The sequence below is a fragment of the Hemicordylus capensis genome, chromosome 4 (genome assembly GCF_027244095.1).
Source record: "Hemicordylus capensis ecotype Gifberg chromosome 4, rHemCap1.1.pri, whole genome shotgun sequence".
Taxonomy (NCBI): domain Eukaryota; kingdom Metazoa; phylum Chordata; class Lepidosauria; order Squamata; family Cordylidae; genus Hemicordylus; species Hemicordylus capensis.
This window is the reverse complement of record NC_069660.1, coordinates 187,131,646-187,152,385: the sequence shown is the minus strand read 5'-3', so window position 1 is coordinate 187,152,385 and position 20,740 is coordinate 187,131,646. Positions and strand designations below refer to the sequence as shown.

General features: G+C 44.4%; 1 protein-coding gene across 7 annotated transcripts in view; it reads left to right on the top strand.

Moving 5' to 3' along the window:
* The window catches only part of LOC128322773 (dynein axonemal heavy chain 5-like), a 240,360-nt gene that overhangs the window by 108,139 nt on the left and 111,481 nt on the right, over positions 1–20,740 (top strand). For all 7 annotated transcript variants that reach the window (XM_053244679.1, XM_053244680.1, XM_053244682.1 and 4 more), the window contains 7 exons: positions 1,466–1,638; positions 3,566–3,744; positions 4,508–4,695; positions 5,943–6,137; positions 7,412–7,546; positions 8,466–8,573; positions 10,513–10,666. In XM_053244679.1, coding sequence (XP_053100654.1) covers positions 1,466–1,638; positions 3,566–3,744; positions 4,508–4,695; positions 5,943–6,137; positions 7,412–7,546; positions 8,466–8,573; positions 10,513–10,666 — 1,132 coding nt within the window. The remainder of the gene's footprint in view (positions 1–1,465; positions 1,639–3,565; positions 3,745–4,507; positions 4,696–5,942; positions 6,138–7,411; positions 7,547–8,465; positions 8,574–10,512; positions 10,667–20,740) is intronic.

The window sequence follows — 20,740 nt, the reverse complement described above, 5'->3', positions numbered from 1 at the left end:
TTTCAGGGCTTCTTGAACACACATGGAGCCCCTCTACTTTGCCTTTCCCCACTTCCATTGCCTACAGAGTGACCACCAGTAAAGGACGACAGGGGCCGCTGCACCTTTAATAGTTGCATGGATGGGGGAATTTGGGTAGGAGCCATTTGGCCAAAAGAATGAGGGGGAAGCTCCGCTTGCTTAAATAAAAGAAGGATTTCAGGTATGGGAGATCTGGCCTCTGCTGCTTCTGGTCACCTGAATTGTCAACATATCTGATCTGGTTGACACTTTCCACCCACTTTACTACTCTGCAAATTAGAATGATTTTAGACGTGATTAAAATTTGACTTGCTGGGATTTATAACTGAATAACTGAGCAAAGGATTCAGATGCTGGATTAGGAGAATTTAGAGAATTCTCCTCCCTTCAGATTCCATCTAAATACATAAAACAAAGAAGGTAAACTTTTGCGTTCCCCAGGGATGCTTTATTTTCCTTCCAATCAGTGACTTGGGGACTGTAAATGCATAGCATTCTCATCCCTCTTTTAATAAAAGGTTTAAATAATTCTTGCAAAATCTTTCTTTTGGCTTTTGAAGACCAGATAAAATTGCTTCAGGGGCCTGTGGACGATCTCTGACTGAAAACATTACATCTTGCTGTTACATTGTCTTGCACATAGACTTTGGCTCCAAGGCATTTCTTTATCTGCTTATCCAGATCTTTTTCTTATTATTCCAGTCCCCCCCCCCGCTTTGCTTTTCATGGCCACCTGATCTGGATTTAGTAGTCATTCACAATAACCTTTGCAGAATTCAAGACAGCAGAAGATTTGCTCTCAACATTTTGCATTTTAAAAATTTAACACGGTAGATTTTGTTGGGCTAAAGCTAGTATGTTGCTCTGTACAATTAAAATGTATCTCAAAAATTATTTAAAGCTTTTCTTTTTGTATGTTTTGTATTGTATTGTCTTTCCACAGTACTTTTACAATAAATGTAAGTATCCACTCAATGCACCTCCAAAGGTGAGGCCCTTTTGTGGGTGCCTTTCTCTTCGGAGGTTTGTTGGGTGACCGCATAGGAGAGGGCTTTTCAGTGGCTGCCTCCACGCTGTGGCCCTCAAGAGATCCAGCTGGCTCCCTCTTTAAAGGTGTTTCCGTGCTAACTAAATCCCACTTATTTCTGTTGGCATTTCCACAATTGGTTAGGAACTCTATGTAATCTGTTATCTGATCTATTTTGCACCTTCTGTTTAGGTTTTGTAAATGTCATTTTAAATTTTTTGTTTTTCTTTCAGCAAACTCTGCCTTGAGTTTGCTGAAGAAAGATAAGGCATACTTTAAAAAAAAAGAAAAAGTATCCAGATTTGACTGCATGCACAGTAGCTGTTTCCAACTGGATAACTGAATGTAAGTCCATTAGTGATCTAGCTAGTTGTTATATAGCACTTGATCTATGACAGCATCGTCTCTTGTCCCTAGTGTCGTATGCATATCAAGAGTCCTACAGATTTTGAGTGGCTGAAGCAATGCAGATTTTATTTCAATGAAGATGCAGACAAGATGATGATTAATATCACAGATGTGCCCTTCACATATCAGAATGAATTTTTGGGCTGTACAGACAGGCTTGTCATCACTCCTCTCACAGACAGGTGAGAGGCACTTAGGTCATTCAAATTGCTTGAAAGTGTTATGAACTCTGCATGCCAATAGCATTTTCCAGCATATTGTTTGAGAGAGTCTCATTCGGTTTTATTCAGTGGAGTATTAACTTCAGGGTTTGCAAGTGTGGAAATGATGATAGAAAAAGGGTTCCTCTATAATTTGTGTCAGATTTGTGAACTTCAGCTGCATGCACTTTAATCTAAAGATAAATAAACTCCATTAAACACTCTGGTATTGTGTGGTTGGTGTCCTTGGCATGGTTTCTAGAAATTCAACAAACTCCAAAACCGAAAGGAGGGGGTTTGGACATGACATTTTATGTGCCCACCCTTCCGAGATCCATTTCAGACTGAACCTCAGACCATTTAGGGTCTGGCTTTATCAATAACTACTACTTTAACTATAGCTTATCAATAAGTACTTTATCAATAACTACTTCAATGCTCTATGTAGAGCTGTCTTTTGTATGTAGTTCGGAAACTTCAGTTAGTTCAAAATGCGGCAGCCAGATTGGTCTCTGGGGTATCCTGGAGAGAAACCACATTATTCCTGTTCTTAAAAGTTGCACTGGCTGCCAATATGTTTCTGGGCAAAGTAGAAAGTGCTGGTTATTATCTTTAAAGCCCTGAATGGCTTCAATCTGGGTTACCTGAGAGAGTGCCTTTCTCTACAAGATCCCCACTGCTCATTAAGATCATCAGGAGGGGTCCGGCTTCGGGTGCCACCAGTTCATCTGATGGCGACCTGGCATTGGGCCTTCTCCGTTGTCACCCCGGGTTGTGGAACATGCTCCCCATGGATATGAGAGGATTATCTTCCTTGGAGGCCTTCAGGGGAGCCTTAAAGACCCATCTTTTTAGCCTGGCTTTTAATGATATCTAGTTTTAATTTTATTCTGGTTTAAATGTTTTTTGCTTTTAATTTTTATGTTATGTGTTGTTGATTTTAATGTAAACTGCTCTGAGCCACTTTAGGAGGGGGGGGGGGTATATAAACTGAATAAATAAAATAAAACCAACCAACCAATAAATGATGCCCTTAGTCTATGCTGTGGCATTCTGTGAAGCCTTTCCTGCTGTCTTCCACTTCATTCAACTTCGCATCGGGGATTGAGCTCGCTGTGCTGGGGCATGCCCTGATGATGACAGTGCTGTGCGATGGGTCTAGTGGCCCAGTCCCTGGATAAATGTTACAGATACCCAGGAACCTAATCTGGATAACTCTAGATTAAAACTAGAATGGATTTAGGTCATCTACCAATCACTACAGGTTTCCTACTGCTTGGAAAGTAGTGAAGTATACAATTCAATTTCAGCTGCTGAAATACCTCATTGGGCTGGTTCAGACGTCCTGTGGAACCTCAGTTAAAGTCGGGTTCTGTGTGGCATTTCTGAGGCTCTGGAACACGTGCTTCCCCTTCCAATCCCTGTGTGAGTGTCTACTTCCTATCTAGATTAAAATAAGCCAAGACTGGTTGTGCTATCCCAACATACAACTTGTTATGTATGGGAATGGGAGCAGGGGAGCATGGATTCCTGAGGCTCAGGAATGTCACACAGGATCTGGCTCTAACTGAGGTTCCACATGATGTCTGAACCAACCCATTACTATGTGAAGTAACTGTCTATTCCCATGACTGGTACCGTGGCTGACTGGCACTTGACACCATACACCTTGAGTCTGAATGGAATAAATATTGCTGAAAAGCTCAGGAACAGCTGCTACCGTATCGCTCTCCCCTCCTCCTTTTCCATTGGTTTCTATACTTTCTAACTACCATACCTAGAATTGTTGCCCCCACCCCCGCCACCTAAATATTACTAGGCTTGCTTTGCATTTCACATAGATTGGCTTTTGAGGTTGCCAGCTGGGCACAGTAATTGCACGTTGCTTATGGAGTCCCTTTCCTTTTAGGTGTTACATTACTTTGGCTCAAGCCTTAGGAATGAGCATGGGGGGAGCACCTGCCGGGCCTGCAGGAACTGGCAAAACGGAAACAACCAAAGACATGGGAAGGTGCCTTGGAAAATACGTTGTGGTCTTTAATTGTTCTGACCAGATGGATTTTAGAGGACTGGGGAGAATCTTTAAAGGTCAGGATGGGTTTTGCTTTGGAAACAGTAACCTTTTTAATGCAATAGAAGTGTGTGTGTGTCTGTGTGTGTGTGTGTGACTTTTGCTTTTTGGTGTGAACATTAGTTATTCAAAAGTACTGTATAACTAGGCATGAACTAAGCATTTCAAAGCCAGAAACTGATTAGACTTTCCCCCCATATGTAAATTCTATATGATGCCACTTCATCTCACGAAACGTTATATACTTTAAAACTAAATTTCAGTAACACGAATATCAGCAAATGTGTGCCTTTACGGATGTGGATGATAGGCTGCTGCTCTTCTGAAATGTCTCCAGTGCCTTTTGATGACTGATTCCATTCTGGATGCAGATGGCTGTTAATCTTATTGTATAACAGAGTTAGGCAGTAATGCTGATTAAAAGTCCAGTAACTGAAAAAAGTGTAGAGGCTATCGCAGAGCTGAAGGGAACCAAAGGCCATCGAATCCAGCAGTCTACCAATGTGAAAGGACCAACAATCTCTCAGTTTTGCCTCTCAACCTACATAATCACCCTTAACTCTAAAAGTCCATTTGATTAGAAGTGTACCTTAAGCATCTGACGTTGAGCTCCTGTTTGAGCCTGCATTCATTAATTTGCTTCAGTTAACTGTTTTTTTGTGGGGGGTTTTGGTAATTCTTGTAAGTCCTGTGATGTGGGGTGTCATTGACATCTAGTCATATAAAGTGAGCACAATGTTACAACTTTAACCTCAGCCATGTCTTTGATTCATGTTTAAGGTCTTGCTCAGTCTGGATCCTGGGGCTGCTTTGATGAGTTTAACCGCATTGATTTACCAGTGTTATCTGTTGCTGCACAGCAAATTGCAATTGTTCTGACATGTAAGAAGGAGCGCAAGAAGAATTTCATTTTCACAGATGGGGATAATGTGGAAATGAACCCTGAATTTGGACTCTTTTTGACTATGGTAAGCACTCTGAGGAAGTGGTGAATATCCATTTGGAGAAATGGCAGTTCTTGCAGTCCCTTAAGTTTTAATTTGTGAAGCATGCACCAGAGTTCAGGCTTGCTTAGCGACCATGCAGTTTCCTCTGAATGGATGCGGGCTGTCTGATTTGATGTTCAGAGAGAATTATTGTTCAGCTGTACTGCCCTTTACAACTAGACTGCAGGTCAGGGGTGGAGCAAGGTTGGAGTGGGCCTTGGCACAGAAAGATGAGCCCATGTCTCTCCATCTTCTTCAGGCATGAGGGGGAAAGCAATGAGAAAACTGCCACCCAGCCATCATGCCACACCTTCAGGGGCCCAGGGACATTTCTTTCCCCTTGTTCAATTGTAGCTATGCCCCGGCTGCAGGCACAGAAATCAAAATGTTCTGAAGATTTGTTGTTTGGGTTTCAGGGCAAGCAAGAATTGTTGGCACACCATCTAGGACCCAGAGCGTAATCTATACTATTCTAATTGGTTCAAATTAAGCATTGGTTGTCAACAGACATCATTCAGTAGTTTGTGGAGTAAAATTTTGGGAATTATGTGTAATGCTTCTTTCTTTCTAGATCATGCATTGTGTATTAGTAAAAATAATGAACTCAACTGCAGAGTATGTGCTTTTTGAGTTCTGTATGGATGCCATCTCTTCTGTGCATGATATATTGGGTTATTCAAGTTAATGTGCCCATGCTTGTGAAATAAAGCTGTCCGTTTGGAAAGTTAGGTTTGATACAAAGAGTAAAGTATTGCTTGTTTGCCCCTTTGTGTTGACAAACTGAGCAAAGGGTATTAAATGCTGTAAAGGAAGATTAATCTTATACAATATAGATGGTTAGTCAAATAATATTCCGACTGAGTGGTTTGGGACAAATGTCTTGTTTCTTTCCTGCATCCCATTATGCAGCCTCATAATTTCATAAGGGGTCAATTTGAATGAATCATCTACCCCATGTGATTTTGAGGGGGCAGAACAGTGAACCTGGAGGTGGGATGGAATTGGATGTGTTTGCTCACATTACGCAGAACTGTATCATCCAAACTCGCCCAGTGAAAAGGGGAGGTTTAGGGTTATTTCCTGACAGAGATTTGGATAGGATGTTACTGGCACATGCTAATTATGCATGTAAAATGAACCTTGTTGTAAAAGAGGTCTCTAGAAATTACAATACAATGTGCCTGTTGTCATATGAAAAGTTAAGACTGATAACCTATCTGTTAATTCAGAATCCTGGATACGCTGGCCGTCAAGAACTGCCTGAAAACCTGAAGATCAACTTCCGCTCAGTGGCCATGATGGTTCCAGATCGACAGATTATCATCCGTGTCAAACTGGCTAGCTGTGGGTTCATTGATAATATTGTGCTGGCAAGGAAGTTCTTTACCCTCTATAAGCTCTGTGAAGAACAATTATCAAAGCAGGTAGGTGTGGTTCAGTTGTAGCGTATGAAAGGTTTTGTTCGACCAATAAACCGAAGAACTGCTAGCTTTCTTAAATGTAGTCATCAGCACTGCAGAAGAACCTGTTTTTATGTTAGTTGTGCTGTTTAAAGTCCACAAAATTCAATGTATCTTTGAATTATCTTGATATGCGAGGAGGAACACAGCTTCAGGTTTTACAATTGATTCTTGAGACCTCCATAAGCAAACTAAATTAAATTGATAGTCAGTGGCAGCCGGTGAGGGCGGCGAGAGATACCTTTAAAAGTCTTTACCAGTGATACCACCGGCACCTGGAAGCCCCACATGCGGAGTGGCCAGATGAGTACCATAGGCGAAGAGATGGCCACCGTGTGGTATGCTGGGCAGGGCGCTGCTGCTTCCCTGCATTTCCAGGTGCCAGCAGTATCGTAACTACTTTTAAAGGTATATCTTGCCACCCCACTCTGTTCTGCCCTCACCGGGAGCTACTGCTGAGTTAAGTTAAGCCTTTATCTACAGACTTGGTTTAGTCTATAGATAAATCTGGACACATTATGATTAGATACAAGATAACCAGTCAGTAAAAACAGTTACTTAAAATGCCTAGAAATGATCTTAACATGCAATACCTTCACCATAAGTCTGCGTCTACATCTGTTGAGAGCCAGTATGATATGGAATTCTTGCCTTTCAAACTTCTTAGCTTATTTTGGTGTTCTGAAGTATCATAACATTTTACAGAGTGGCACTCATCATGCCTGAATGCATAGTGCTTCTGGATTTTTATTTCCAGAACTTTTACCCTACAAGAAAGAAAAGACTTTTTTTTAAAGGACCCCCCGCCAGCCCCCAGAGAAAGTGAAACCTTTACTTAATTTTTTTTAAGAGCTCTGGTGATATATTCCTATGAATTTTTTTTTAAGAAATAAAGGAATAAACATGTTTTTCTTCCAGATAAGTGGTTTTTAGTTGTTTACATTCTTTATTTAAAAAATATGTATCAATATTCTAATCCCCCCCACTATGCTGAAAAACGCTCAAAGGTAACATGATAAAACATAAATAATGCAAAGGAATGTGGGTTTTTCTTTTGGGGAAGTGAGCTATCTCCCCCCACCCCTTTAAATTGAGTGGTGGAGCCAAAGTTGAATTAGAGGAAGCTGCTCATGCTTTCCTCTCCCATCTTCTCCACAGTTGTCCCCGGCTTCCCTAAAAATACTGTCTCTTGAGAAGTCTGCGGCTGCATTATCAAAACCCCTTTGATTTATTCCTAGGTGCATTATGACTTCGGTTTAAGGAATATCTTGTCTGTATTGCGGACATTGGGAGCAGCCAAAAGATCAAACCCTGATGACACAGAATCCACCACTGTAATGCGTGTCTTGAGAGACATGAATCTTTCTAAGCTGGTAAGCCTGAAATGTACATGCTTTATGCAAATTCAGTCTTATGGCATGTTGTAATGGTGGATGGAGAAAGAGGTTAGAATATGCCCTAAGTTTCTTTAGGTGGTTGTCTTCAGTTTGCTTCTAAAGTAATTCTGGCAGATTACTACCGGTATGTATTCTCTGATTAAGACAAGTGTGAATGATCTTCATTGATAAACTCTATTATCTGTTAAATCTAATGTCAATTGATCAACTGAAATTCTGTTCTGGAGATATTGCTTTATCTTTTTCTGGCTTCTTTAGAATCACTTCTCTGTAAACCACTTGGTCTGTAATAATTTGCCTTCTCTTTTGCTACATCTGTTAACCCAATGGTCCCTGAAATTTAGTGCCCATCTATGATAGGCCTATCCCCGGCCTATATTGGTGTTTACACTGAAAACAATGAAAATTGGTAAAGCCAGACTGATCGTTTTTGCCATGCACTTTGAACGTAAAGGGGAAAAAACACATTCTCCCAATCATCACATATGTAGTTCCTGTGTCACACGCTTTCAGATATAATTTCATTCCATGTTTCCAAATTCTATCTCTTTCATGTAATTTCTATATTTTCCTTACTATATTTGCCTTGGCTCTATTTATTATTATTTATTTATTCGATTTATTTATTCGATTTATTCTATTTCAGTTTTCCTTGCGCTGTTCTTTCTCTTTCCTATCAGTATCCCCCTCTTTCCTCTCCAGGTTGCTACAACTGGAAATTGTACGTTATATTTGCCAGCATTGCAGTGGAAATGTGTATATATTGGTGAGTTGAGCCTCTTCTCCATAGTGTGAAATGGTGTAAAATTCAGCAGCATACCATGGTTAGCAATCTTAATCTAAATAAGCAGTAATTGAAGAAAAATGTAACTTTTCAATTGTGTTTTTTTGTTAGATTGATGAGGATGAGCCCTTATTCTTGAGTCTGATCGAAGACCTTTTCCCAAGCATACAGCTCGACAAGGCACGCTACCCAGAGTTAGAAGCTGCCATTAGCAAACAGGTAATGCTAATAAAACATGTATATACTATTTGCTCAGCATGACAAAAAGCCCCTTTTAAAATTAATAAATTCCTTGAAAAACTGCTTCAACTACAGATGCGCTATGTGAAACCAATATATGGGTGCTCTGTAAAAAAAAGTATTACGATACAAGAGAGTAAAGGGGATTCTTCATTTTGGTACCAGGCAGGCTATATTTAGGCAAAAATCCGCATCCCTTGTGAACTCCAAAATCCACAGTTTTTTATGCTAGAACATAGAAAAAGCGACATGCATTTGAATTGCTTGTTTGTAGCATTTTCTGTTTCTCTTGGGTAACTGGGACAATCAGGTGCCAAAATGTCCTGTTTTATATCAGGGCATGAAGCACATAATTAAGTGGCAGTCACCACAGTGGGTCTCTGACAGTAATTATTCACTGAACTGGAGCTTAAAATGACTCTGAAGTACTCTAATATATTTTAAATGATGAAACTAGATGTATGCAAGTGTCTTCTTTCTACTAAGAAGTATTCAGTGACTTACAATAGTAGAACTGTTAAAACCAGTAACCATAGTACAATTGTATGTCTTAAAAATACTCCTTTATAAAACATTAAAAATCCAGTAAAATTTTAGTTGGTGTCCATTGCCTATATTATGGGTAAATTTCCAGAATAAAAATAGTCTACATGCATATTCATGTTGTATAGTCTTGTTTAGACTCTTACAAATTTGAACTGGAAGATTGCATATTTGAGTTCAGGGAATCCCAACTTACAAATGGGTTGTGTTTCAAAAGTTCATTTGTAAGTTTGTTTGTTTGGTTGATTTTTTAAATTTGTAGACCGCCCCCAACGTCTGTCTCTGGACAGTTTACAACAACATAAAACAGATTAAAAATGAAAACCTTAAAACAGTTAAAAACCACAGTTGGATGTTCCTAACTTGTAACTCATATAATTCCTGTGAGAGCTGGCTCACTTGTATGTGCAGACTAGCATTTGTAAGTCGGGGACTGCATTAATTTAATGTGGTACGGTGCTTTGTTTGTAAATATGGGTAATTTGTAAGTCCAGTGTTTGTAAGTTGGGGAGTACCTCTACTTGATGTGCACACACCTTTGTGCACAAAAGAGTGCATTCTAACTAAAGTGTAAAGTAGTACATGATTATTTCAAAAGTGTAATACAGCCTGGGTTAAAGCAGATCATCATCAGAGACCAGAAGACCTCTCATGTGTCATTGTCAATGGTGTAAGAAATCCTGTAGTGGCCCATATTCAAGACTTCATAAACAACGCCGCCACCCACCCCCCGCCCTCCATTTAGGAGAGAAATTGAGGGGACCCCACTGCTCCTCACCTGCTCTTTGCCATCCTTACAAAGCCCTGTGCTCTTTGCCATTCTTACAAAGTTTGGGGCAGTAGCACCCTTGGCACTGATCCCTCTCTTGCCAGCTTGACTGGACTTCCAGAAGACAAACTGGAATGAAGTTCCCTTTATGCACTGTCAGGCAGACAAACCATGGAAGCAGTCATCCTGTTATTGTGAAGGAAGCTTGCCAGGTACTTTGTGAAAGACGCTTACCAGGTATTTTCTTCACAAAAAACAGGTATTAATCCCCCTCCCCCCTGCAAAAGCCAAATGTAAATATTTGTTTTATTTATTTAAAAACATTTCTGAGAAGGGTGAAGTCTGAAACACATGCAAATTGGATTTTTAAATATTATTTTTTTCCTTTTGCACCTGTGAACCATTTCCCCCCTCATCTTTTGCTTCTTTTGTATAGCCATTACTGATTTCCCATTTACCGTGATTAGAAGTGGTTGGCTAAGTCACCATCCTGGACCTATGAAGGAATGGATAAAAGTATTAGGGTATTGTGTTTGTGTGTGAGAACTTGTCAACAAGCTGTGTGGATGAAATGATAAATAGCGTTGTTGTTGATGCTCATGACAGGTTGAAGACGCTGGCTTGATTAATCACCCACCATGGACACTGAAAGTTATTCAGCTGTTTGAAACACAGAGAGTGAGGCATGGCATGATGGCTCTAGGTCCTAGTGGGGCAGGAAAAACAACGTGCATCCACACCCTTATGAAAGCTATGACAGGTATGAAAAAACCTTTTCACAGGGTTAATAAAATAGTACATTTTGTTAGCAAGGAACAACGTTAAAGGTCAGCATTGAGATGATGTTTTGGGGGTAATGCTGTCCAAATGGTCTAATCTTGCCCATTTCATAGGCATTTGGAATTTTGTGGTGACTTGCTGCTGAAATTGGGGTTTCTTTGAAGAATTATGGTGTTACTCTAGACATTGTGTCAGAAGATGTCAGAACTCCATTATTATGACAGCAGCAGGATCTAAACCAATCAACGTTACTAAGGTTGCAAGAGTAACTAGGGAATGTATGGAAAGGATAACGATAACTAGGTGACAGGCAGAAATATTAGAATGCATAAAAATTCTTTTGTTGGATCCATAGGTGTAACGATGGGGGGGGCAGGGGGGGCACGTGCCCCAGGCGCCATCTTCGTTGGTCACGTGGGGGGCGCCGCCATGACCCCCACCGATCCCCGAATTTTTTTTTTAATTTTTAATACAAATTTCGCCGGGAAGGGAGCACGTCGGCGCCCCCTCCCACGAGCGGTCCCTTCCGCACCCGCGTCCCCCCCACTTCTTTCCTGGCTGGCCTGCCGGCGGGCGCCGCAGCACAACGGGCGCCTTTTGCTCACTGGCTGCTCTCAGCTCGCTGGCTGCAGTGTCGCTCTCGGGCTGATCAGCAGCAGGCGCCGCGCCAGCCAGAATTTAAGAAGAGTCCCTTAAGAGGCCCTCTAGTGGCTTGTTGCAACAACAAGTTGCCAGCGCCGCCGGGTCTCTAGTGTACAGAATCACTTCTGCTTCCAGGCTGCTCCGTCTGTGGAGCTTCTCTCTCCGTTTCCTTGATGCACTGCTGGGCTGCTGCTTAAATGCAATCATCGCTGCTTGTTTTCTGATGCTTCCCTTCTGGCGGGGGGGGGGGCGTGTGTGCTTTCGAGAAGGCGTGCTTGCCTTGGGACCCGGCTTTCGAGCCTGGGGAGAGGGGGCAATACGGAAGAGAAGTGTGTGTGTTGGTTCCCCCCGCCCCTTCCTCCACGCTGCTTCCCCTCTCGCCTTCCTTCTTCATTTTACTCTTATTTACTTTTGGATGGATGGACTGCGCTCCTTCCTAAGCCTTGTGTGTGTGTGTGTGTGTGTGTGTGTGTGTGTTGGTTCCCCCCGCCCCTTCCTCCACGCTGCTTCCCCTCTCGCCTTCCTTCTTCACTTTACTCTTATTTACCTTTGGATGGATGGACTGCGCTCCTTCCTAAGCCCTGTGTGTGTTTTGTGTGTGTGTGTGTGTGTGTTGGTTCCCCCCGCCCCTTCCTCCATGCTGCTTCCCCTCTCGCCTTCCTTCTTCATTTTACTCTTATTTACCTTTGGATGGATGGACTGCGCTCCTTCCTAAGCCCTGTGTGTGTTGTGTGTGTGTGTGTGTGTGTTGGTTCCCCCCGCCCCTTCCTCCACGCTGCTTCCCCTCTCGCCTTCCTTCTTCATTTTACTCTTATTTACTTTTGGATGGATGGACTGCGCTCCTTCCTAAGCCCTGTGTGTGTTGTGTGTGTGTGTGTGTGTGTTGGTTCCCCCCGCCCCTTCCTCCACACTGCTTCCCCTCTCACCTTCCTTCTTCATTTTACTCTTATTTACTTTTGGATGGATGGACTGCGCTCCTTCCTAAGCCCTGTGTGTGTGTGTGTGTGTGTGTTGGTTCCCCCCGCCCCTTCCTCCACGCTGCTTCCCCTCTCGCCTTCCTTCTTCATTTTACTCTTATTTACTTTTGGATGGATGGACTGCGCTCCTTCCTAAGCCCTGTGTGTGTGTGTGTGTGTGTGTGTTGGTTCCCCCCGCCCCTTCCTCCACGCTGCTTCCCCTCTCGCCTTCCTTCTTCATTTTACTCTTATTTACTTTTGGATGGATGGACTGCGCTCCTTCCTAAGCCCTGTGTGTGTTGTGTGTGTGTGTGTGTGTGTTGGTTCCCCCCGCCCCTTCCTCCACACTGCTTCCCCTCTCACCTTCCTTCTTCATTTTACTCTTATTTACTTTTGGATGGATGGACTGCGCTCCTTCCTAAGCCCTGTGTGTGTGTGTGTGTGTGTGTGTTGGTTCCCCCCGCCCCTTCCTCCACGCTGCTTCCCCTCTCACCTTCCTTCTTCATTTTACTCTTATTTACTTTTGGATGGATGGACTGCGCTCCTTCCTAAGCCCTGTGTGTGTGTGTGTGTGTGTGTTGGTTCCCCCCGCCCCTTCCTCCACGCTGCTTCCCCTCTCGCCTTCCTTCTTCATTTTACTCTTATTTACTTTTGGATGGATGGACTGCGCTCCTTCCTAAGCCCTGTGTGTGTGTGTGTGTGTGTGTGTTGGTTCCCCCCGCCCCTTCCTCCACGCTGCTTCCCCTCTCGCCTTCCTTCTTCATTTTACTCTTATTTACTTTTGGATGGATGGACTGCGCTCCTTCCTAAGCCCTGTGTGTGTTGTGTGTGTGTGTGTGTGTGTTGGTTCCCCCCGCCCCTTCCTCCACACTGCTTCCCCTCTCACCTTCCTTCTTCATTTTACTCTTATTTACTTTTGGATGGATGGACTGCGCTCCTTCCTAAGCCCTGTGTGTGTGTGTGTGTGTGTGTGTTGGTTCCCCCCGCCCCTTCCTCCACGCTGCTTCCCCTCTCACCTTCCTTCTTCATTTTACTCTTATTTACTTTTGGATGGATGGACTGCGCTCCTTCCTAAGCCCTGTGTGTGTTTTGTGTGTGTGTGTGTGTGTTGGTTCCCCCCGCCCCTTCCTCCACGCTGCTTCCCCTCTCGCCTTCCTTCTTCATTTTACTCTTATTTACCTTTGGATGGATGGACTGCGCTCCTTCCTAAGCCCTGTGTGTGTTGTGTGTGTGTGTGTGTGTGTGTTGGTTCCCCCCGCCCCTTCCTCCACGCTGCTTCCCCTCTCGCCTTCCTTCTTCATTTTACTCTTATTTACTTTTGGATGGATGGACTGCGCTCCTTCCTAAGCCCTGTGTGTGTTGTGTGTGTGTGTGTGTGTGTGTGTTGGTTCCCCCCGCCCCTTCCTCCACGCTGCTTCCCCTCTCGCCTTCCTTCTTCATTTTACTCTTATTTACTTTTGGATGGATGAGGGCTGCTCTCCTTCCTAAGCCCTGTGTGTGTGTGTGTGTGTTTGTTTGTGTCCCCCCACCCCCACTCCCCCCACGTTGCTTTCCCCAGGCGCTTTCTTTAGGGTTGCGCTCCTTCCTTAGCCCTGTATGTGTTTTTTCCCCGTCCCCTCTGCCCTGCCACTTCCCCCACGTTGCTTCAAGTCTGATGTTTGAAAAAAATTGCTTAGTTGGTTTTAAGTGCTTCTAGAGAATTCTAGGAGAATGGTATCAGTGTTCATAGGCAGCATGAGTGCAACACACATGCACAGTTCTTGGACCTTCCCAGCTTTTGGTGAGCTAAAGTCTCTTTCTCCCTTTTTAAAAGGTTTGTTTGTACAATTCAATTTCTTAACACACGTTTGCCCTTTTGAAGAAAGATTGTTTCATGAGGGACATGCAGTGACCATTTCTGTGATTATGACTCCACTTTTTGCAGCAAATACCATCATGGATGTAGTTGGCATGAATCTCCAGGATATTATTGAAAACTATCTTAGAGATGTAAATGGCTTGATATTGTGAAATATTGGAGGGGGGGCCCCACATATCGCTTCAGTCAGAGTTGGCAGTCCTATATAGGTGTTTCCATTCGAACCCACAACCTTTTGCTCCCTAGGCAAGTTACTTCCCTGCTGTGCCATTAGGTGTGGCTTGTATTCCTTGTAAATCTAGGAGTAGGCAGTTGTGGGGTAGGTTGTGTCAGAGGACTGGCTGGCAATGTATTGTTGCTGCACAATTTCCCCCAGCCTCAGAGGCATATCTAGGGAAAATAGCACCTGTAAAAAGGAACACTGTACCATCTAGGCATGGTTGTTGATCAAAACCTGAAAACATGAGCCATCTCTGTAAAAGACTTAGATCAACAGTCAGGAGTTATGTGAGGATTCCAAGTGTCATTTTCTCTGTCTCATCTCATCTTTTTAAAAAACATGACTTTGTCCTGGACCTAGAGGATCACCTGCCCAAATAGCCACTAGCAAAATAGGGGGAGAAGAAGGTGGCGGGGGTGGGGGGGCGGATCTATAAACCAGTGAATGATTCCTGCCAGCCTTTGTCTTGTGATGATTGTTGGCTCATGATGGGGTATATGTGCATTCACCACACTAGTGCTTACTTTGACACCAAGAGGGAGGAGGATACATTAGTTTGCCACACTAGACAGAGGAATTTGCAACAGGAGCAGACAGCCAAGTTCTGCTAGGGCCAAAACCAGCCCCTGCCAGACTAAGAAATCATTGTAATTTGCCCCTTCCTGTCACAAGCAGTGTGCTGTTCTTTTATCATTGACTCTAACTCTCAGATATCCCAGTCATGGATGGAAATTTCAGGGTCAATTTACAAGAGACACATTTTCTACAGGGAAGTTTCTTCTGTGCAGGTGTTGTGCAGAAACCCATGTGTAGTGACCGCTGGGGGCATAGCAAGGTTGGAATGGGCCCAGAGACAAGATTTTAAAATGCGCCCCCAGCCCCTCAAAGTCCAGGGCCTCCACACACCCCAGGCCCCCAAGGATTTAAGTCTGATCTTTCAAAATAAGTATGCTGCCTGGAAATACATTTCACTGAATACACACACGCACACTTCACAATATATAGTGATATACATTGAGTACTATATATTTGTGCTACTTTGAATGCCTACAACACACTAGAAACACTAATTATTAAAATGGGCCCCTCGCTGCAGATTAGCAAAGGAGACTTTCAACTATGGAGTGTTAGCCTATGTATGTTTTCTCAGAATTCTGAACAAATTCAGTAAAGTTTGATTCCAGGAGGTTTTTCACATGGAGAGGTGCTGCATTCACATGTTGGCTAGATTTACCCTGAAGTCCCTGCGAGTTATTAGGGAGCAGTTCACACACAAGAAAAATAAAATAAAATAAAATCACATGTGCTTCACAGTTCTCACTCAGACCTTCTGGGTTGCAAAACAACTTGAACATAAGTGCATTTATAAATGAATGAATGAATGAATGCATATAATATGGTTCACTTCCAGAGGTTTTTGTAATTTTCTGCCATGAAACAAGCCACTTATAGGCCTTTTTAGATAGTTTTTGTTTTTAAAGCCAGCAAATTTTCCAATCTGTTTTAAATTAAATATCCAGAGACTTCTCAGTCTCTCCCCCCACCCCAATATCAAAGCCCTATGGCAAGCAGATCCCGATATATCTGGCGGGAGGGGAGGGTAACCACAAAAAGGAATTCAGAGTCTACCTGGTAAACGCTGTGCTGGATGGGCAGAGGGTCTGCTGCTGCTGCAGAGAACTCGGCCCGCCTTCTTCTTCCTGGCTTCCTTGGGGCCTGCGGAGTTCAGGCTTCTGGGAGGCCTACATGGTGGCCTCTCTCGAAGGCCTGCTGATCAGCTGAGAGGCGGGGAGAGAAGAGCTCTGCAGTTTGCAGGCTGCTCCGATCCTAGGCCATCCTAGGCCGGAGCTGGAGGGCAAGGCAAGCAGGATGGCAAGTGGCTGAGGGGCCCTGGGGCTGGGCAGGTGGGCAGTGGGGTGGGGGTGGCAGGAACTGGCATGCCCCCCCCCCAGTTCCGCCCATGCCCAGCCTCCTCTGTGGATAGCTGGGGTGATCAATAAAAATATGTGTAATGCTAATTGCTGGGAAAGTTGTTTTTTTTCTTCAATTCATCTCCCCTTCCCCAAAGGAGAATTTGGTCTATAAACATAGTTTGTGAGAAAAGCCAGCAAGATAAAAAGAGAAAATGGGGTGGTAGTGGAAATCAGGAGGACAGTCTAAAATGTAACTAGCAGTATAGGAAACACCCATCTCAGCGTCAGTGCCTGGAGGATTTTTTCTTCCCCTCTTGACTCCCTTCCATTTGAACATATATGCACATAGACTTTCAGTACATCTCGGCATAGTCACAATTTAGACATCTTTTTTTTAGTGACTTGTCTGAATTTCTCTCTCTTTTCTTTGTGGTCACTTGAATGTCTTCTACACTTCTGCCCTCTTTCTCCTGCTTTTCTCCTCCTGTGGTCATTGTCCACTAGCCATGGAGAAGAGCAGCCCATTATTTGAGTCTCCCTTAGGCTGTGGCGACCTTGCTGCTGACTTAATAACGACTGGGCTTGAACTACCAGTTCATCGTCGTGGTGTCTGTTGTTCACACTGTGATGGGCTTCATACATGCATAGAAGACCATTCGGGATCCTTCCGAAGCTCTCTTTAGTTCTAGCTTTTTGGCGGGAGCTCCTCCCCCTCTCGTGACATCACGCCCTCCTTCCCTCAGTTTGTCATTGTCCGCTGCTGCATTTGCAGCTCTGGCTCAAGGTTCCTTCCATTACTGATCCTCGTTACTCCCTGTGAGAAATTCCTTCTCTTATTACTATTTTCAAGTTTATTCTAGCTTGCCTCTCTATCTATTGTAGTTCCTTCCAACCTTTCCTGTTTTGCCTATTTCCTTTTTGTAGCTGTTCCCCCCCCCATCAAAAAAAGGGAGACTTTTATATTCTTATATGGTTTGCTTCCCTTTCCTCTGCTTGCCTCTTTCCCTAAGAAAACGTATTTGTTGGTTGGTGTATGGAGAAGAAAAGAAAACAAAAAGTTACTTTCAAACGTTGCTCTGGCTGTCGGACAAAGCTGCCGTCTACTAATGGCCATTTCCGTTTCCTTGTTTGCCTGGGAGAAGAACATGGGATTGACTCCAGCACTTTTAGCCTCCAGTTTGGAAAACAGGCATGAAAAAAACTGCGCTCAACACCTCAGAGCTATTTTGTGGGAATGAGCATTGTCTGCTTTGCAGCAACCTTTCAGTATGGCTGCCTCAGCCCCAGGTATAGCAGCGCCTCAGTTTGGACCCATCCTCTACTGCTTTGGCCCCTGGAGATGGCACTGAAAAGCCACAAATCCCTCAAGCCAGACCCATTGGCTTCCTCTTCCTCGACCGCCTCCACCTCTGTACCAAAGATCCAACCACCTTTGATTGCAAAGTGCAAGGCTTTTTCTGTCTTGGCGCTCAAAAAGAAGAAGAAAAGAAGGTCCAAGGGGGACCCTCCCACCAAACTCCTGGCACAAGATGCACCGCTGACACCTTCAATGTAACAGACGTTTCTGCTGATCCCCAAAACATCCGACTGCTCCCCCCAGTGACTCCACCGCTACAGGCAGAAACTTTGCAGGAAGCGGCGGGCTCCTTAACACCACTCCACCCTGAAATGCCAACTCCTCACGGCCAGGTGTCCATCACAGTACTGAGACCGGCGGCTGTATCTTCAGTACCGAAGCCTAGACTCCTGATGGCCTCTCCCCCTTGGCAGGATGAGAGAGACAACCTGGATATCCAAGAGGGTTATTATGAGAGCCCCTTCGACTACGAAGAGTACCCTGCCCACAGATGTCGTCTTCCCCATGAGTATGCCTGGGACCACTGGGAAGACTACAGATCCTATCCATGTGGTAGGTGCCCCCGCCCCCCTCTCCATACCATCGAGACAGAAGTGAGAGCTATTCAAGGTCCCCTGCTCATCCATGGTACTGACGGTGAGATTGGTCTCCGCAAAGACTTTACTCTTCCAACGAGCATCACTCTTGGTACCGTTCCTTCTCCAGGACCCAGGTGCAACGTTCCAGGTCCAAGACTCCTGAGGATAGGAGAGCTGTGGAACAACGCCCATGCCACTCTACTCCAACTGACCACCAGAAGGTTGCAGTGCCCCAGGACCCTGCACTACCTCTTATCACCCTATCCCAACTGGTGATGCCTCAGGTGCAGGTTCAGGAGGAACCCCCCCAAATGGACTGCCCAGAGGAGTCTCCTGGGGAAGATTTGGAGGGCTCTGAATTCTTGGACCACACGTCCCATTTGGACGCCTTTGGAGATGCCAAGCCAGATTCTCCGTCTGAAGATTTTCCATCCCACATGGAACGGGTGCAACGTATGGCGACTTTGCTAGGGCTTCAGGCAACTCCGAAACCTCTGGATGACCCTATATTTGGCATCATTTACTCCTCGACCCATGTACCGGTGGCACTGCCAATTTTTAAACCTGTACCAGACATAGTGCACAGTTATTGGCTGAAGCCCTCCTCCACGCAGCCTACCTCAAAGTGAATTGAAGCCCTGTATAGGGTCTAACTGGATAATTGTGGCTTCCTTTAGAAACACCCGATACCAATCATGGTGGAAATGGCACAGAAAAGGTCCAGGAATAGGGTTCTAATGGCGCTGATTGACCAGCCAGAAGGTTGGCCTATATTGGTAGGCACCAATACTCCACCTCAACTCTCCAACTAAAGGTAGTCAACTACCAAGCCTGCATAGGCAGATACAACCACTTTCTGTGGGACAAAATGACCCAATTTCTGGATCAGTTATCCCAGGATCAGAGAGACCTGGCCAACACCATACGAAAGGAAGGGCTAAGCCTTGGAAAACAACAACTACATTCTTATCGCCAGCAGGTGGGTTGTGCTGCCCATGTCATGGCATCCTCTACTGGGCTGCACCATCATGCCTGGCTCTGTTCTTTGGGGCTTACATTCGAAGCACGCACTTGCATAGAGGACCTCCCATTCGAAGGGGAAGCCCTATTTGGGACCAAGATTGATGACACCATGGAGCGGCTTCATAAACTGCACAGCACTGCCCAGTCTAAGAGTTATTCATCCTCTTCTCAACAAAGACCCTACAGATCAAGCAAGTGGGGTCTCCCACAGCACTCATGACTTAATCCCTCAACTCCAGCATCCTCTTATGAATCTACTTTTTGGTCCAGTCACCAAGGGTCCTTTCACAAGCCTGGGTCTTACTCCTCTCTGAAGCCTCAACAACAAAGGTCTAAGCAGTCCACTTTAACAAGTGACAGTGGCTCCCTGGTGCGCACTTGTACAACTCACCTCCGGTCTTTCTTGGAAACCTGGGGCTCTCTGACAAACTATCAGTGGGTCTTAACCATCATTATGATTGGATACATAATAGAATTCTTTCAAAGACCTTCTCCCCACCCAGGTCACTGTACCCTAATAATAATAATACACCACAACTCCTGAGATGATAGAAGCATTACTACAGAAAGATGCAATAGAGTCAGAGCACCCACACAGGGGCTTCTACTCCCTTCTTTGAAGTCCCAAATCTGGATTGGGGCCTACATCTCATCTTAGATCTCTGGGACCTGAAGTGCTTCATGAAGTACACCAGATTCCTCTTGGTGACCATCCCAGAAATAGTGCTGCTCTTGTCTCCAGGTGTGTGGTTTGCAGCCATTGACCTAAAAGACACCTTTTACTACATAACCATCCAACCACAACACTGTCGCTTCCACTACACTTCCACTACACTTCCAGGTAGGACCCTACAGATTTCAGTTCATGGCACTTCCATTAGACCTCTCAATGGCCCCAAGAGTCTACACAAAGTGTATGGCAGTAGTCGTCACCTATCTCCATCGACAAAATGTCACAATTTTTCCATTTCTCAATGACTTGTTGCTGACAGCTTCATCACCGCAAGTACTTCAACATCAGGTGAAAGACACCATTTCTCTACTGAAACACCTAGGCCTGCAAGTAAATGTCAAAAGGTATCATTTGACTACAACGAGAGTTATTCCATTTGTGGGTGTAATCTTGGACTCCGTGGCAATGCGAGTATTCCTCCCAGAACAGTGTTCAGGCCATAATTCATCTGGCCAGATGCCTTTCAGCTCAGCCGTCGCAGAACATACACACTGTGCAATGAATGCTAGGGCTTATGGCCTCCACCACCTCAGCCGTCCCACATACGAGACTCCACATGAAGGTGTTGTAACGCTGGTTCCCGGACCACTTCAGTCCACAGTTACAGTGAGGGAAATAAGTATTTGATCCCCTGCTGATTTTGTCCGTTTGCCCTCTGACACAGAAATGACCAGGCTATAATTGGAATGGTAGGTTTATTGTAGCTGTGAGAGACAGAATAACAACAAACAAACCCTCAAAAGCCCAGTGCCCAAAAGTCAGCGATGGATTTGC